At 41.1% G+C, this 19,824-nt stretch overlaps 1 protein-coding gene across 1 annotated transcript in view; it reads right to left on the reverse strand.

The window, feature by feature from the left end:
- SPATA7 (spermatogenesis associated 7) overlaps positions 1-19,824 on the reverse strand; it is a 328,138-nt gene that overhangs the window by 120,637 nt on the left and 187,677 nt on the right. The window contains exons 5-8 of the mRNA XM_053710849.1: positions 12,156-12,201; positions 10,557-10,709; positions 7,878-8,002; positions 6,120-6,176 (exon numbers count right to left, since the gene is read on the reverse strand). Of these exons, the coding sequence (XP_053566824.1) occupies positions 6,120-6,176; positions 7,878-8,002; positions 10,557-10,709; positions 12,156-12,201 (381 nt within the window). The remainder of the gene's footprint in view (positions 1-6,119; positions 6,177-7,877; positions 8,003-10,556; positions 10,710-12,155; positions 12,202-19,824) is intronic.

Here is a 19,824-nt window from a genome sequence, read left to right on the forward strand (position 1 = left end):
GCTTGGCGTTCTGGCGAGACGCCATGAGATCCAGTTCTGGTTTGCCCCAACGTTGAATCAACTGTGCAAACACCTCCGGAGGGACCTCCCACTCCCCCGGATGAAAAGTCTGTCGACTTAGAAAATCTGCCTCCCAGTTCTCTACTCTGGGATATGGATAGCTGATAGATGGCAAGAGTGAATCTCTGCCATCGAATTATCTTTGAAACCTCCAACATCGCTAGGGAACTCCTTGTTCCCCCTTGATGGTTGATATAAGCTACAGTTGTGATGTTGTCCGACTGAAATCTGATGAACCTCACTGCTGCTAGCTGAGGCCAAGCCTGAAGAGCATTGAATATCGCTCTTAGTTCCAGAATGTTTATTGGAAGGAGTGCCTCCTCCTGAGTCCACGACCCCTGAGCCTTCAGAGAGTTCCAGACTGCACCCCAGCCCAGAAGGCTGGCATCTGTTGTTACTATTGTCCAATCTGGCCTGCGGAAGGTCATACCTTTGGACAGATGGACCCGAGATAGCCACCAGAGAAGAGAATCCCTGGTCTCTTGATCCAGATTTAGTAGAGGGGACAAATCTGTGTAATCCCCATTCCACTGACTGAGCATGCAGAGTTGCAGCGGTCTGAGATGTAGGCGGGCAAACGGAACTATGTCCATTGCCGCTACCATGAAGCCGATTACTTCCATACACTGAGCCACCGAAGGGCGAGAAGTATAATAAAGAACACGGCAGGAATTTAGAAGTTTTGACAACCTGGCCTCTGTAAATCCTCATTTCTACAGAATCTATCAGAGTTCCCAGGAAACTCTTGTGAGAGGGGATAGAGAACTCTTTTTTTCGTTCACTTTCCACCCATGAGACCTCAGGAATGCCAGAACAATGTCCGTATGGGACTTGGCAATCGGGAAATTTGACGCCTGTATCAGAATGTCATCTAAGTAAGGGGCTACTGCTATGCCCCGCGGCCTTAGGACCGCCAGAAGTGACCCCAGAACCTTCGTAAAGATTCTTGGTGCCGTAGCTAACCCAAAGGGAAGAGCCACAAACTGGTAATGCCTGTCTAGGAAGGCGAACCTGAGAAACCAATGATGATCTTTGTGTATCGGAATGTGAAGATAAGCATCCTTTAAGTCCACGGCAGTCATGTATTGACCCTCCTGGATCATAGGTAGGATGGTTCGAATAGTCTCCATCTTGAAAGATGGGACCCTGAGAAATTTGTTTAGGATCTTGAGATCTAAGATTGGTCTGAAGGTTCCCTCTTTCTTGGGAACCACAAAGAGATTTGAATAGAAGCCTTGCCCCTGTTCCTCCTTTGGAACTGGGTGGATCACTCCCATAACTAGGAGGTCTTGAACACAATGTAAGAATGCCTCTCTCTTTATCTGGTCTGCAGATAATTGTGAGAGGTGAAATCTTCCTTTTGGGGAAGAAGCTTTGAAGTCCAGAAGATATCCCTGGGACACAATTTCCAACGCCCAGGGATCCTAGACATCTCTTGCCCAAGCCTGGGCGAAGAGAGAAAGTCTGCCCCTACTAGATCCGTTACCGGATCGGGGGCTGATCTTTCATGCTGTCTTAGAGGCAGCAGCAGGCTTCTTGGCCTGCTTACCTTTGTTCCAGGCCTGGTTAGGTCTCCAGACCGGCTTGGACTGGGCAAAATTTCCCTCTTGTTTTGTATTAGAGGAAGTTGATGCCGTGCTCGTCTTAAAGTTTCGAAAAGCACGAAAATTTGTTTATTAGACCTATCCTGAGGAAGGGCATGACCTTTTCCTCCAGTAATATCAGAAATGATCTCCTTCAGTCCAGGCCCGAATAGGGTCTGCCCCTTGAAGGGAATGTTGAGAAGCTTAGACTTTGAAGTAACGTCAGCTGACCAGGATTTAAGCCATAGCGCCCTACGCGCCTGAATAGCAAAACCTGAGTTCTTAGCCTTTAGTTTGGTTAAATGAACAACGGCGTCAGAAACAAATGAATTGGCTAGCTTAAGCGCTTTAAGCTTGTCAAGTATATCATCCAATGGGGTTTCTACCTGTAAGGCCTCTTCCAGAGACTCAAACCAGAAGGCCGCAGCAGCAGTGACCGGGGCAATGCATGCAAGAGGCTGGAGAATAAAACCCTGTTGAATAAACATTTTCTTAAGGTAACCCTCCAACTTTTTATCCATTGGATCTAGGAAAGCACAACTGTCCTCGACGGGGATAGTTGTACGCTTAGCTAGGGTAGAAACGGCTCCCTCCACCTTAGGGACCGTTTGCCATAAGTCCCGTGTAGCGGCATTTATTGGAAACATTTTCTTAAAAACAGGAGGGGGAGAGAACGGTACACCTGGTCTATCCCATTCCTTAGTAATAATTTCTGAAAACCTCTTAGGTTTTGGAAAAACATCAGTGTAAACAGGCACTGCATAGTATTTATCCAATCTACACAATTTCTCTGGCACTATAATGGTGTCACAGTCATCACGAGTAGCTAAAACCTCCCTGAGCAACACGCGGAGGTGTTCAAGCTTAAATTTAAATGTTGACATATCAGAATCAGGTTGAAGCATCTTCCCTGAGTCAGAAAAATCACCCACAGATAGAAGCTCTCCTGTCTCAGCTTCTGCATATTGTGAGGGGATATCAGACATAGCTACTAAAGCGTCAGAGTGCTCTGTATTTCTCCTAGCCCCAGAGCTGTCTCGCTTTCCTTGTAACCCTGGTAGTTTGGCCAATACCGCTGTAAGGGTATGATCCATAACTGCCGCCATGTCTTGTAAAGTAAACGCCATGGGCGCGCTAGATGTACTTGGCGCCTCTTGAGCGGGCGTCCCTTGAGCGGGAGTCAAAGGTTCTGACACGTGGGGCGAGTTAGTCTGCATAACTTCCCCCTTGTCAGTTTCCTCTGGTGATAAATCTTTTAAAGCCAGAATATGATCTTTATAACTTAAAGTAAAATCAGTACATTTGGTACACATTCTAAGAGGGGGTTCCACAATGGCTTCTAAACATAATGAACAAGGAGTTTCCTCTATGTCAGACATGTTTAAACAGACTAGCAATGAGATCAGCAAGCTTGGAAAACACTTTAATAAATGTAAACAAGCAAAAAATAAAAACGGTACTGTGCCTTTAAGAGAAACAAAAAAAGTCAGAAATTGAAAAACAGTGATAAAAAGCAGTAAATCTTACGAAATTTTTACAGTGTGTATAATAGGCTAACAGAGCATTGCACCCACTTGCAAATGGATGATTAACCCCTTAGTTTCAAAACCGGATCAAAAAAACAATATAACCGTTTTTTTAACAGTCACAACAAACTGCCACAGCTCTGCTGTGGCCCTACCTGCCCATACAACGACTTTGGAAGGCACAAAAACCCTTTGGAGAGGTCCTAAGTGTTCAGGGTACTCCTTCAGGGAAACTGGATGTCTCAAACTGCAAAATCTAATGCACATTTAGGCGTGAAAATAGGCCCCTCTCAAGCTGTATTCACAGTAAGAGGGCCTAACAAAACTATCCCTAAAAATCTAGCCAGCCATGTGGAAAAAACTGGGCCCCAATAAAGTTTTATCAACAATATGTAGAAAAAAACGTTTAAACACTTCCAGCAAACGTTATCTTATTTTTCAGTAATGTGAGAAAGTAATAAGAATATTACCTTTTACAGCAAGCATGATACTAGTCGTTATTAAATCACTGTAATCAGGCTTACCTTAAATAAATCCGGTATTAACAGCATTTTCTAGCATATTCATTTCTCTAGAAAAATTTAAACTGCACATACCTCATAGCAGGAGACCCTGCACGCCATTCCCCCAGCTGAAGTTACCTCATCTCTTCAGTTATGTTTGAGAACAGCAATGTATCTTAGTTACAACCTGCTAAGATCATCAAAAACCACAGGCAGACTCTTCAACTTTCTGCCTGAGGCTAAAACAGTACAACTCCGGTACCATTTGAAAATATACTTTTGATTGAAGATAAATTAAATAAATTCACCACATCTCTCTAGCTACTTCCTTTCTTGTCGAGAGCTGCAAGAGAATGACTGGAGGTGGCAGTTAGGAGAGGAGCTATATAGACAGCTCTGCTGTGGGTGATCCTCTTGCAGCTTCCTGTTGGGAAGGAGAATATCCCACAAGTAATGGATGATCCGTGGACTGGATACACCTTACAAGAGAAAGAAGTACTATCTTTCATAGGAATAGTAGTACGTTTGGCAAGAGTGGAAATAGCCCTATCAACCTTAGGGACTTTTCCCCAAAACTCTAAATTAGCCACAGGTAAAGGATACGATTTATTAAACCTAGAAGAAGCATTAAAAGAAGAACCAGGCTTAGACCATTCTTTAGTAATTATATCAGAAACAGCATCTGGAACAGGAAAAACTTCAGGTGCAACCTTAGGAGGTTTAAAAACAGTATTTAAATGTTTACTGGCTTTGTTATCAATACGACTAGACTCTTCAATACCCAAAGTAACCAGAACTTCCTTTAATAAAGAACGAATATAATCAACAGATAGGAGGATTTGTCAATTTCAGAATCTGAATCAGGATCTTCTCATCAGCAGAGGATATTTCAGTATGCTGTCAGTCGAAGCAAGTTTTAAAAGACCTTTTACGTTTATTTGAAGGCGGAATAGCAGACATAGCCTTATCTATAGCTGCAGCAATATAATTCTTTATTAGACGTTGAAGGAACAACAGACGATGTATTAGTACTAATAGAAACATTATCAGCATGCAAAAGCTTATCATGACAGATGCCACATAATTGGGCTGAAGAAATAACATCAGTTAATTTACAACAGACACACTTAGCTTTGGTAGAACTGTGTTCATGCAGCATGGTTTCTACAGCAACATCAGAGGCAGGATCAGACAGACATCTTACAAAATGAAAAAAGAAAAAAACATTTAAACAAAATATTAAATTTCCTCATATAGCAGTTTCAGGAATGGGAAAAAATGCTTATGCTAAAGTAAGATGCTAAAAAATAAGCATCATAGCTCTTAATAATATGAAGAGAACCAAAAGCATTAAAGGAAGAGGGGTAATATACAAAAAACTTTTTGGTGCCAAGTATGACGCATGGCGCAAAAAGGAAGTAAAAAATTTTTGTCGCCAAAGCCAACATCAGGAAATTACGCAACTCGCGTCATAACAAGCGCAACTTCGCGCCAAAACAACTTGCGTTCACAAAGATGCAGGAAATGACGAAACTTACGTCACCTTAGACGCAATGCTGCAGAAAAAAAAAATTTGCGCCAAGAATGACGCCATAAAAAACGGCATTTTGCGTCCTTGGAGCATATTTTGCCTGCGAACATTTGGAAAACAAAGTCAAATTGAAAGAACTGGAACCCGAGGTAAGAAATTTTTTTAAAATAATTCCATAATTAAACTGATAGTCTGCAGAAAAGGGAAATATACATAGACCTGACTCTTGGCAAATATAAGCAATTACATATATTTAAAACTTTATAACATAAAGCGCCAAACATAGCTGAGAGTGTCTTAAAAAATAATACCAACTTACAAGAAGACACCCATCCACATATAGCAGACAGACAAACCAGTACTGAAAAATATCAGCAGAGGTAATGGTATAGGAGTATAAAGTCGATCTGAAAAGGGAGGCAGGGGATGAATCCCTGCGACCGATTACAGAGAGCCTTTGAAAGGATTTCCCATGGGTGAAACCACTAAATCAACAGGCAATACTCCCTTCACATCCCTCTGACAAACACTGTACTCAGAGGAATTGGGCTTTAAAATGCTTAGAAGCGCCTATCATAGAAGAAAATCAAGCACATCTTGTTTCACCACCTCCACAGTGAGGCAAAGTTTGTAAAACTGAGGTATGTGTGTGGTGGGAGGTGTAATTATAGGCATTTTGAGGTTTGGGAAACTTTGCCCCCTCCTGGTAGGAATGTATATCCCATACGTCACAAGCTCATGGACTCTTGCCACTTACATGAAAGAAAAAGAACTGGGTCAGTAGAGCTTTACAAATTTAACAATAAGTAGCGCAAAAAGGGGAGGCTGAAGTACACAAAGCTATGGTAGTTAAAATGGAGAGCATAGGGGCACACATTATTAAAAAATATATTTTATTTATTTAAGTAACACTCACTCAGATCTTATTTTCAATAAGGTAGGAGAGGGAGATGTCCATTCTCTGTACGATAACCTAGGGAAAAGCGCAAACCATAGACGTGTTTTAGAACAATCTTGCTTAATTATAAATTTTACCTTTTAATCATAAAACAATGTGTATTTTAATCTCATACAGACACAATTACTTAAATTATAATGTGGTAGGATCAAATTCATATTATGCCTATAATATAAATGAATAAAATTGTAAAAACAAAATCACAAATACAATAAATGAATATTGGTACATCATTTTTATTTCAAGGTGTTATCTTTTAGCAGCAGTGTCAGTAAAATGTAATCCTGCAACCTTGTTTGGCCTTTCATGTAAAACATGTGAGTGCTCCTGCTTTAAATGCTCAAGAATCATCAGTGGGGAAATATATATATATTTTTTTAAAGACAAGCCATGGCAGAATCTATCATAGGACGAAGGAATTTAAAAAAATAAATATTTTCAGGCTTAGTTCATAATTCTATCAATATTTCCTTTAACAAATCTGAAACAGGCACTTTATCTGGAATATTGGCATACTTCTGAACCTATCTGTTGAGGCAGATTCATTACCTTTATGGTCTCTTTAATGCATTTTATAACTGGAATGGCGGAAGGCACAAATGTAACAAGGATATATTTACATCCAAAATACCAAATGAACAGAAGTTATATGTGGAATTTGAATAAAATTAATCACATGCTGCTTACCTTGTACAATATAAATATATATATATATATATATATATATATATACATACACACACACAGGTGGCCCTCGGTTTACAACGGTTCAATTTACACCGTTTCAGAATAACAACCTTTTTTTCCAGTCATGTGACTGCTATTGAAAAGCATTGAGAAGCAGTGCATTTATTAAAATAGTCAGTATGTGGAGCTGTCCGCTTGTGTTGCAGCAAAGCCAAGCAAGCTGAAATTAATCAGTTTAACCAGACCTGCGCTATCGAGCAGATTTCAAAGGAACAAGATCTTCCTGTCTATAAATCAGTCCAGATTGGAATGCATAGAAAGAACTGTTTGCAGAAAAATGCAAGTGAAGTCTGTGTTGTGTGATTATTTTATTAGGTTTATAACTCTGTTTAGCAAATGTTTTTGTTCATTTAACTTAGTTTAATTATATATTCTGTGTTGTGTGATTATTTTATTAGGTTTATAATGCTATTTAGCATTTAAAGTCTTCATTTCAAAGCTTTAAAAATAATGTATTAGGTGTTACTTATGACAATTTTGAGAGGGACCTGGAACCTAACTCACTCACTTCCCATTGACTTGCTTTATAAACTGGGTTTCAATTTACAACGGTTTCGATTTACAACCATTCCTTCTGGAACCTAACCCCGGCGTAAACTGAGGGCTACCTGTATATATATATATATATATATATATATATATATATATATATATATATATATATATATTCATTAAAATTATGGTGGAGATAAGAGTTTGAGATTAAAATCCTCCATGTCCTCCTCCAAGTAATGAAATTGATGTTTAAATACAATGAATGCAAAAGAATAATAACAGCTTCAGAAAAGTGATGTGAAATAGTTTGGCAATGAGAGGTTCAATAAACATGCACCATATTTCCTATGGAATTGGCAAATGGAATTGATCTAAAGTTTGCTGCATTAGAGGCAACTGAAAACATATTTATCAGTGGTTCCTCTATATATCCTGAAGAATTGATTAAGACACAAAAGATCATGTTGCACTTACCTTGGTGAAGAACGCTGGTAAAATGCCAGCTTGTTCCAGTCTTTTTGGTTTTCAGATATTTGAGAAGAGATTTGTTCTTCTTCTTCAAAATCATCGATGTACTGTTCATCTTCAGAATAGCCTCCCTAGAATATAAAAATACATTACAAAAATTAATTAACTTTTTCTAGTTTACTAAAAAGAATATTTATGCTTACCTGATAAATTTATTTATTTTTTGACACGAGTTCACGGATCATCTTAATTACTATTGGAAATACCACTCCTGCCCTGCAGGAGGCGGCAAAGAGCACCACAGCAAAGCTGTTAAATATCACCTCCCTTCCCTCCCAACCTAGTCATTCAACCGAAGTAAAGGAGAGAAAGGAAGTAACAAGGTGCAGAGGTGTCTGAAGTTTATAATAACCAACAACCTGTCTATCAAAAACAGGGCGGGCCGTGGACTCGTGTAAAAAAAGAAATTTATCAGGTAAGCATAAATTTTCTTTTCTTTTTAATGACACGATGAGTCCACGGATCATCTTAATTACTATTGGGAATCAATACCCAAGCTAGAGTACACAGATGATACGGGAGGGACAAGACGGGGAACCTAAACAGAAGGCACCACTGCTTGAAGAACCTTTCTCCCAAAAGCGGCCTCAACCGAGGCAAAAGTGTCAAATTTGTAGAATTTTTAAAAAGTGTGAAGAGAGGACTAAGTTGCAGCCTTGCAAATCTGTTCCATAGAAGCTTAATTTTGAATGCCCATGAGGAAGCAACAGCCCTCGTGGAATGAGCCGTAAATCTGTCTGGAGGCTGCTGTCCAGCAGTCTCATATGCAAAACGTATGATACTCTTCACCAAAAAGAAAGAGAAGTAGCCGTAGCTTTCTGTCCCTTACATTTTCCCGAGAAAACCACAAACAAAGCAGAAGACTGACGAAAATCCTTAGTCGCCTGCAGGTAAAATTTTAACGCACAGACCACGTCCAAATTGTGCAGAAGCCGCTCCTTCTGAGATGTAGGATTAGGACACAAGGAAGGAACAACAATCTCCTGATTAATGTTCCGATCAGAAACAACTTTAGGAAGAAATCCTAATTTAGTACATAAAACTACCTTATCTGAATGAAATATAAGGTAAGGGGACTCGTACTGCAGTGCCGAGAGCTCTGACACTCTGCGAGCAGAAGAAATAGCAACAAGAAATAAAACTTTCCAAGATAACAACTTAATATCTAAGGAATGCATAGGCTCAAACGGAGCCCCTTGAAGAACTTTGAGAACCAAATTAAGACTCCATGGAGGAGTAACTGGCTTGAACACAGGCCTGGTCCTGATAAAGGCCTGACAAAAAGATTGCACATCTGGAGCATCTGCCAGACGTTTGTGTAACAAAATAGGCAGAAATTTGACCCTTTAGAGAACTTTTCGATAATCTTTTCTCCAAACCCCCTAATTTACCACCTCCTTGCTCTTAACGTAGGCAAAGAGAATGACTGGGTTGGGAGTGAAGGGAGGTGATATTTAACAGCTTTGCTGTGGTGCTCTTTGCCGCCTCCTGCAGGGCAGGAGTGGTATTCACAATAGTAATTAAGATGATCCGTGGACTCGTGTCATTAAAAAGAAATCTATGTTCTTGATTTAAAATCCGACAAAAACATAAACGTTGGTTATGCTGGCAAGCACAGTGAGTTATTTTACAAATAGAAAAACAAGTCGTCAATGTTTCCGTGGTCTGAATGCTACAGAAATCTTAAAAGGGATATTGTAAACAATGTATAGTTTTGCTAATTTTTTTTAATAATATTGTTCTGATTTTCAGACTCCTAACCAAGCCCTAAAGTATCAAATGTAGACACAGGTCTACGGTTTTGTGCTGCTATTGTTTGTGTAATCTCTCTTTTTATATGCAGGGAAGTAGGGGAGTGTCTGCTATGCCTGCTTTCCAAGCCTATTTCCCTGGGTGTCCTAGCCTAACCTCATAAACAGTGCTAAACTGGAAGCTTCTAAGAAACAATTTAAAAGGTTTTATACTGGATTTTTAAAACAGTATCTGTGCATATTATTCTTTATAGTAATGTCAATTACATGAAGCTATATAAAAGTTGGTGTACACTGTCCCTTTAATTTCCAAGAGTGGAAGAAACAGATTGTTTTAAAAATATAGGACATACTTACATTTAACTAGTATAAATTAAACAAAACAAAAATTAAGAATTATAATACATGCAACAAAAGTGTCCTGATGTACTGTGTACTGCTGATAGAGAAGGACATTATTATTAGTTTTTAACATACCATTTTTTCCTCAAACTAGCTCCTATAAGTTATCACACCAGACTAAGGTAGCTGATGTTGACAGCTGGGCGAAACAGGAAACCGGCCATCTGAAAACTACTGCCTTTAGAAACCTTCAAGTTTCCTGTCCATGGGGTCCTTAAAATAGGTACTGTCTCTAAACGAATGTTGGTTTGCTGGCAAGAGTAGAAACATCCACCATAGGGACTGTTTCACAAACATGGCCTTGAACTTTGTGGACAGAACAAAGTGCACACTTGGCTTGTTCCATTCCTTACTTAATAGTTTGGCAACTGAATCGGGTACAGGGATGTCAAAGGGTTTTTTAGGAGCCGGCTTAAAGAATTTATCAAAACATTTTCATAGCTGGCTTTTCAGTAGTTGGAACATTCTTTACCTTTAAAACTTTTAACACTTCCCGCAATAAAGCAAGGATATGCTCAAGTCTGAAATTGAATAACACATCCTCCCCCACAGCCTCAGGGAGAGGGTCCCAAGTCTCAGAGTACCCATCCTCAGAAGACAAATCATCTGACTCCACTGCACCCCTCTAAAGAGTAGGGATGCTAAACATGACTCTCGCTAAGGAAAAAGCTGGTAAGCGAAGGGCTTGTGATGGATCACTATCTGCCACACACGTGTTTCTGTGTTTACCTAGAGGAGGCATGAAAGCCATCAACTTGGATATGGCAGAGTGAATATACTTTTAAAACTAGGGATAGTTCAGCTTTACTGCCAATGTCTCCACTATAGCAGGAACTGTGATATCTCTACACTGGGAAAAGATTCTAACCGCCTGGCTTAAACTCATGTCTTCCCCTATGTCCTTCATAGGCACTCTGAATGGGAGATTGGGTCTCAGATTGGTTACAGAACCCCTATACAGAAACTCAATGTTGATAGCTAAGAGTTTTCATCCTGCACCACTCAAAAGGGGAATATATTAAGGTCACAATTGATAAGAGTAATTTGAAACTACAGTAAAAGAGATGGGAAGGAAACACAACTACTGGCCATAAAATTAAAATTTATTTAGAAAGGTTATGAAGATATAGAGGTTGATCAGATACTGAACAAATTGTTGACATGGGCACAGGAAGATGTTTTACACCAAAGTCAAATCATGAAAAAAGATGGAAGAATGAATATGATGGTGTTATATAATACAATTTGTTCGCACATTAAGAAAATGATTGAGAAAAATTGGTTCATGATTAATCAGAATACATCTCTACCTTTTTTACATAGCCCATCACCAAGGATGGTTTACAACAGGGCTAGAAACCTTAGGGACATTCTGGTCGCAATGGATTTTGAGCCAAAGACACAGGAAGGGACATAGCTACCAAAACCCTGGATGGAGTACTATATATGTGGAAGCTGTATGAATTGCAATTCGTTCATAACCGGACCTAAATTTCATCACCTACAGACTGGTAAACTCATACAGATCAAACATATGTTAACATGCATGACAGAGTTATTTTATTACATATTATAGTGTGCCCCTGCGGGCTATACAATGTGTTTAAGACAAGTTCTACATTTAGGGAACATTTGGCCAACCGTCTGAGTGCCATTTGTAAAGCTATACGAAAAAAAAGAAAGTGAACAGCCGGATGCATGCCATTTTATGGTAAAAAGGACAAACTGTGGCAATGCTTAAATCCATCCTCATCGATTGGGTTCCCCTGTTGCCAAGAGGTGGTAAAATGAACTTAGAACTTCTGAGAAAAAAGGCAAGGTGGAATGATCAATTGGGGACATTAGCAACTAAAGGATTGAAGACTGCTCTGGACTATACACTCTTCTATTAGTGTGTAGATGAAAAATAACAATGTACATGAGGAAGTGATTGATTTTTTTAACCGATACATGTCACATACATAACTGTTAAAAATAGCATGCATCTCTTGAGTGGGAACACTTTGTAAATATCCTATCTATATAAAGTGTTTAAGTTGAGTTCAGAAAAAAAAAAAGAATCAAAAGTTACCTTATCACCGGGCAAAGACAGTACGTTCTTCTCTGATGCTGCAGATCTATGAAGCAAACCAAGGATTAGAAAGAAGTCAGTTAAGAAAGCAATTCACAATACATATATATATAATTATACATAGTCCAATAATATGCACTCACTGGATTTAAACACCGTACACTTTATTCGGTTGTGATGTTTTGGGGCATTGATATACATTTATTTAAGTGATTATGTGCACATGAAGCAATTGGGGTTGCTGCCTGTTTGATTGGCTGAACTTTGATGGGGAGAGGCTTACTATGCTTTATTACACTGTTTTGTATCACATTTGAATTGTCTGAGGAAGGGGTGAATGCCCCGAAACGTCACAACCGAATAAAGTGTGCGGTGTTAAAAATCCAGTGAGTGCATATTATTGGACTTTATTTATGACTTATGCACCCTTGTCTGGTGATTTCTAGCGAGTGGGAGTGCGCTACTCTAGTCGATTGTATGTATATGTACCATGGGCCATTTTTTTCAGTATAGCGGTTCTACCCCTTGCTCTCTCTCTATCCCCCCTCTATTTTGCTCTATCTGCCCCCTCTCTATTGCTCTCTGTCTCCCCCTCTCTTCTGCTCTCTCTCCCCCCTCTCTCTATTTCGCTCTCTACCCCCTCTCTTTTGATCTCTCTCTCTCCCCCCTCTCTTTTGCTGTTTCTCTCCCCCTCTCTTTTGCTGCCTCTCTCCTCCCTCTCTTGCTCTCTCTCCCCCCCCCTCTTTTGCTCTCTCTCTCCTCCCTCTTTTGCTCTCTATCTCTCCCCCCTCTTTTGCTCTCTCTCTCTCCCCCCTCTTTTGCTCTCTCTCTCCCCCCTCTTTTGCTCTCTCTCTCCCCCTCTTTTGCGTTTTTTCTCCCTCTTTTGCCGTCTCTCTCCCCCTCTCTTTTGTACTCTCTCTCTCCCCTTTCTTTTGCTATCTCTCTCTCCCCTTTCTTTTGCTCTCTCTCTCCCCTTTCTTTTGCTGTTTCTCTCCCCCTCTCTTTTGCTCTCTCTCCCCCCTCTCTTTTGCTCTCTCTATCCCCCCCTCTCTTTCACACAGCCGCACGGCCCCGTCCACGTCACACCCGGCCCGGCATCACCCCACCCTGCGTCAGGCCCAGCCCCGCCCGGTCGGCCCCAGATGAAAGGAGGTTAGTCTGTTGAAGGTCAGGTGTGTTTGTCCTGTCTCTACTGCGCATGACAGCTTCGGACAAACACACTTGGCCTTTTAGATTATAGGATGGATATATATATATATAATATTTCTAAGTTGTGGGCAATGCACTTCAAATCTGTAGGAAAAAAAAAACTACATCATTTTAAAAGTTGTATATGGACTAAACTGAGGGTCAGGTTAAGTCCAAATTTAACTGTAAGGATTCAAAAATAACATGCAATTTTAACAAACTTTCCAGTTTACTTCTAGCTAATTTGCTTCATTCTTTTGTTATCCTTTATTAAAAAGCATAAATGGGTAAGCTAAGGAGCAATAACACACTACCGGGAGCTAGCTGGTGATTGGTGGCTGTACATATATGCCTCTTCTCATAGGCTCACCCGATGTATACAGCTAGCTCCCAGTAGTGCATTGCTGCTCCTTCAACAGAGTATTCCAAGAGAATGAAGACAATTTAATAATATAAGTAAACTGGAAAGTTGTATGATCTTAGGAAGCAGCCATCAGACATTTTACTACCATGCAATCCCTTGCATAAGGAAGATCGACAAACTTGAGATTGTTGACTGCAATAAATAAGTAAACAAGTATATATTGTATCCTAGATTACCCTTACTCCAAATAAAACAAAAATGTGAGGGGGAATGGGAAGCATCTTGAAGATGTCTGGAAAGCAATGTAATTACTCAAATAAGGCAAAGGGCATATACCCCACTAGTACAGGACTATGTTACTAAGGGCCTAAAGATCAAATGGAGAGAAATGACAAAATATTTAGGATTATTTTAAACCTTATATTATAATATAGGTGTCTCTCCTTCACATCAAGAACACTACAGAATGATATAAACATCTCTCAAGATAAAATTTGTGTTTCTAATTTTTTTACGGGCCCTCACTATACAGACGAGACTTCTTAGATCATCTTGCCTGATGGGATAGCTTTAGATCATCAGTCTCTAAGAGAGCACGACAGAACACCAAATTGTATACTCAACATAAAATTCATGTCTTCACATTCTGTGTAACAGCTCATGGATCAACAGAATATTCATTACTAATGAGTTAATCTCATGCTACCTTTTAGAGAGAAGAACAAAAAATACAAAATAATTAAATTAGAATTTCCCTTCCTACTTAGTCTTCTTAAAGTTTTATTTTTATGCAAAGAATAGAAACATGGTGGTGAAGAAAAAGCAAACTAGAACAAAAAAAAATCTAAGGAGCCAGAATAGAAAAAGAAAGGAAAACATAGTGTTCATTATAGAACAGTGTTCACACAAGAGAGTGTCCAAATCCATAAAAGGAGATAGAGATTAATGGTAATGCAAGACCACTGAATTGTGAAATCATAATTACAGGAGATAAGGTAAGATAGCTAGGAATCTAAACACCTTTCAAAAGGATGGCATCCTGGAGGTGAAGATGGATGAAGAGTTTACTTGAGAGGGAGAGGTCTTGAAGCCTGATGCATAATGAGATATGGATAGCCTGTTGGATGTTACTGGACAAGGAATCAAGGAATTGGGAGGAACCATGTAGAAAAGGGTAAAGGACCAAGGAATGCTCAGGAGGCTGATGAAAGTAGCCTCTGATTCTTTGGTTTTGTATTTGTATTGGGGAGGCGTAAAGTTGTGTTTTGAGGGCATAAGGTCTCTATAAGGCTTGCTTCATCATCTGCCTAATCTAAAATGAGTAATACTGAGCTAAGAAGATATGAGAGAGAGAGAGAGAGAGAGAGAGATAGAGAGAGAGAGTGAGTGTCAGGGTGCCAGGAATCAGAGTGAGACGAGAAGTGCAAAAAACATAATTTATGCTTACCTGATAAATTCCTTTCTTCTGTTGTGTGATCAGTCCACGGGTCATCATTACTTCTGGGATATAACTCCTCCCCAACAGGAAATGCAAGAGGATTCACCCAGCAGAGCTGCATATAGCTCCTCCCCTCTACGTCAGTCCCAGTCATTCGACCAAGAATCAACGAGAAAGGAGTAACCAAGGGTGAAGTGGTGACTGGAGTATAATTTAAAAGATATTTACCTGCCTTAAAACAGGGCGGGCCGTGGACTGATCACACAACAGAAGAAAGGAATTTATCAGGTAAGCATAAATTATGTTTTCTTCTGTTATGTGTGATCAGTCCACGGGTCATCATTACTTCTGGGATACCAATACCAAAGCAAAAGTACACGGATGACGGGAGGGACAGGCAGGCTCACTATACAGAAGGAACCACTGCCTGAAGAACCTTTCTCCCAAAAATAGCCTCCGAAGAAGCAAAAGTGTCAAATTTGTAAAATTTGGAAAAAGTATGAAGCGAAGACCAAGTTGCAGCCTTGCAAATCTGTTCAACAGAGGCCTCATTCTTAAAGGCCCAAGTGGAAGCCACAGCTCTAGTGGAGTGAGCTGTAATTCTTTCAGGAGGCTGCTGTCCAGCAGTCTCATAGGCTAAACGTATTATGCTACAAAGCCAAAAAGAGAGAGAGGTAGCAGAAGCTTTTTGACCTCTCCTCTGTCCAGAGTAAACGACAAACAAGGAAGAAGTTTGGCGAAAATCTTTAGTTGCCTGCAAGTAGAACTTGAGGGCACGAACTACATCCAGATTGTGTAAAAGACGTTCCTTCTTTGAAGAAGGATTTGGACACAAGGATGGGACAACAATCTCTTGATTGATGTTCCTGTTAGTGACTACCTTAGGTAAGAACCCAGGTTTAGTACGCAGAACTACCTTGTCTGAGTGAAAAATCAGATAAGGGGAATCACAATGTAAGGCTGATAACTCAGAGACTCTTCGAGCCGAGGAAATAGCCATTAAAAACAGAACTTTCCAAGATAACATTTTTATATCAATGGAATGAAGGGGTTCAAACGGAACACCCTGTAAAACGTTAAGAACTAAGTTTAAACTCCATGGTGGAGCAACAGCTTTAAACACAGGCTTGATCCTAGCTAAAGCCTGACAAAAGGACTGGACGTCTGGATTTTCTGACAGACGTCTGTGTAACAAGATGGACAGAGCTGAAATCTGTCCCTTTAATGAACTAGCTGATAAACCCTTTTCTAAACCTTCTTGTAGAAAAGACAATATCCTAGCGATCCTAACCTTACTCCAGGAGTAACCTTTGGATTCGCACCAGTATAGGTATTTCCGCCATATTTTATGGTAAATCCTTCTGGTAACAGGCTTCCTAGCCTGAATCAGGGTATCAATAACCGACTCAGAAAAACCACGTTTTGATAAAATCAAGCGTTCAATTTCCAAGCAGTCAGCTTCAGAGAAGTTAGATTTTGATGTTTGAATGGACCCTGTATCAGAAGGTCCTGTCTTAGAGGTAGAGACCAAGGCGGACAGGATGACATGTCCACTAGATCTGCATACCAAGTCCTGCGTGGCCAAGCAGGTGCTATTAGAATTACTGATGCTCTCTCCTGTTTGATTTTGGCAATCAATCGAGGAAGCAGCGGGAAGGGTGGAAACACATAAGCCATCCTGAAGTTCCAAGGTGCTGTCAAAGCATCTATCAGAACTGCTCCCGGATCCCTGGATCTGGACCCGTAGCGAGGAAGTTTGGCGTTCTGGCGAGACGCCATGAGATCTATCTCTGGTTTGCCCCAACGTCGAAGTATTTGGGCAAAGACCTCCGGATGAAGTTCCCACTCCCCCGGATGAAGAGTCTGGCGACTCAAGAAATCCGCCTCCCAGTTCTCCACTCCCGGGATGTGGATTGCTGACAGGTGGCAAGAGTGAGACTCTGCCCAGCGAATTATCTTTGATACTTCCATCATTGCTAGGGAGCTTCTTGTCCCTCCCTGATGGTTGATGTAAGCTACAGTCGTGATGTTGTCCGACTGAAACCTGATGAACCCCCGAGTTATTAACTGGGGCCAAGCCAGAAGGGCATTGAGAACTGCTCTCAATTCCAGAATGTTTATTGGAAGGAGACTCTCCTCCTGATTCCATAGTCCCTGAGCCTTCAGAGAATTCCAGACAGCGCCCCAACCTAGTAGGCTGGCGTCTGTTGTTACAATTGTCCAGTCTGGCCTGCTGAATGGCATCCCCCTGGATAGGTGTGGCCGATAAAGCCACCATAGAAGAGAATTTCTGGTCTCTTGATTCAGATTCAGAGTAGGGGACAAATCTGAGTAATCCCCATTCCACTGACTTAGCATGCATAATTGCAGCGGTCTGAGGTGTAGGCGTGCAAAAGGTACTATGTCCATTGCCGCTACCATTAAGCCGATCACCTCCATGCATTGAGCTACTGACGGGTGTTGAATGGAATGAAGGACGCGGCATGCATTTTGAAGTTTTGTTAACCTGTCTTCTGTCAGGTAAATCTTCATCTCTACAGAATCTATAAGAGTCCCCAAGAATGGAACTCTTGTGAGAGGAAAGAGAGAACTCTTCTTTTCGTTCACTTTCCATCCATGCGACCTTAGAAATGCCAGAACTAACTCTGTATGAGACTTGGCAGTTTGAAAGCTTGAAGCTTGTATTAGAATGTCGTCTAGGTACGGAGCTACCGAAATCCCTCGCGGTCTTAGTACCGCTAGAAGGGCACCCAGAACCTTTGTGAAGATTCTTGGAGCCATAGCCAATCCGAATGGAAGAGCTACAAACTGGTAGTGCCTGTCTAAGAAGGCAAACCTTAGATACCGGTGATGATCTTTGTGGATCGGTATGTGAAGGTAAGCATCCTTTAAATCCACTGTGGTCATGTACTGACCCTCTTGGATCATGGGTAAGATTGTCCGAATAGTTTCCATTTTGAACGATGGAACTCTTAGGAATTTGTTTAGAGTCTTTAAATCTAAGATTGGCCTGAAAGTTCCCTCTTTTTTGGGAACCACAAACAGGTTTGAGTAGAACCCTTGTCCTTGTTCCGACCACGGAACCGGATGGATCACTCCCATTGTTAACAGATCTTGTACGCAGCGTAGAAACGCTTCTTTCTTTATCTGGTTTGTTGACAACCTTGACAGATGAAATCTCCCTCTTGGGGGAGATAATTTGAAGTCTAGAAGGTATCCCTGAGATATGATCTCTAGTGCCCAGGGATCCTGAACATCTCTTGCCCAGGCCTGGGCGAAGAGAGAGAGTCTGCCCCCTACTAGATCCGGTCCCGGATCGGGGGCTCTCGGTTCATGCTGTCTTTGGGGCAGCAGCAGGTTTCCTGGCCTGCTTGCTTTTGTTCCAGGACTGGTTAGGCTTCCAGCCTTGCCTGTAACGAGCAACAGCTCCTTCCTGTTTTGGTGCAGTGGAGGTTGATGCTGCTCCTGTTTTGAAATTCCGAAAGGGACGAAAATTAGACTGTCTAGCCTTAGCTTTGGCCTTGTCTTGAGGTAGGGCGTGGCCCTTACCTCCCGTAATGTCAGCGATAATTTCTTTCAAACCGGGCCCGAATAAGGACTGCCCCTTGAAAGGTATATTAAGTAATTTGGACTTAGAAGTAACATCAGCTGACCAGGATTTTAGCCACAGTGCCCTGCGTGCCTGTATGGCGAATCCTGAGTTCTTAGCCGTAAGTTTGGTTAAATGTACTACGGCCTCCGAAATGAAAGAATTAGCTAGTTTAAGGACTCTAAGCCTGTCCGTAATGTCGTCTAGCGTAGAGGAACTAAGGTTCTCTTCAAGCGACTCAATCCAAAATGCTGCCGCAGCCGTAATCGGCGCGATACATGCAAGGGGTTGTAATATAAAACCTTGTTGAACAAACATTTTCTTAAGGTAACCCTCTAATTTTTTATCCATTGGATCTGAGAAAGCACAGCTATCCTCCACCGGGATAGTGGTACGCTTAGCTAAAGTAGAAACTGCTCCCTCCACCTTGGGGACCGTTTGCCATAAGTCCCGAGTGGTGGCGTCTATTGGAAACATCTTTCTAAATATTGGAGGGGGTGAGAACGGCACACCGGGTCTATCCCACTCCTTAGTAACAATTTCAGTTAGTCTCTTAGGTATAGGAAAAACGTCAGTACTCGCCGGTACAGCAAAGTATTTATCCAACCTACACAGTTTCTCTGGTATTGCAACGGTGTTACAATCGTTGAGAGCTGCTAAGACCTCCCCTAGTAGTACACGGAGGTTCTCCAATTTAAATTTAAAATTTGAAATATCTGAGTCCAATCTGTTTGGATCAGAACCGTCACCCACAGAATGAAGCTCTCCGTCCTCATGCTCTGCGAGCTGTGACGCAGTATCAGACATGGCCCTAGCATTGTCAGCGCACTCTGTTCTCACCCCAGAGTGATCACGCTTGCCTCTTAGTTCTGGTAATTTAGACAAAACTTCAGTCATAACAGTAGCCATATCTTGTAATGTTATCTGTAATGGCCGCCCAGATGTACTAGGCGCCAAAATATCACGCACCTCCCGGGCGGGAGATGCAGGTACTGTCGCGTGAGGCGAGTTAGTCGGCATAACTCTCCCCTCGCTGTTTGGTGAAATTTGTTCACATTGTACAGATTGACTTTTATTTAAAGTAGCATCA

Source organism: Bombina bombina, chromosome 1 (assembly GCF_027579735.1).
Source record: "Bombina bombina isolate aBomBom1 chromosome 1, aBomBom1.pri, whole genome shotgun sequence".
Classification (NCBI taxonomy): Eukaryota; Metazoa; Chordata; class Amphibia; order Anura; family Bombinatoridae; genus Bombina; species Bombina bombina.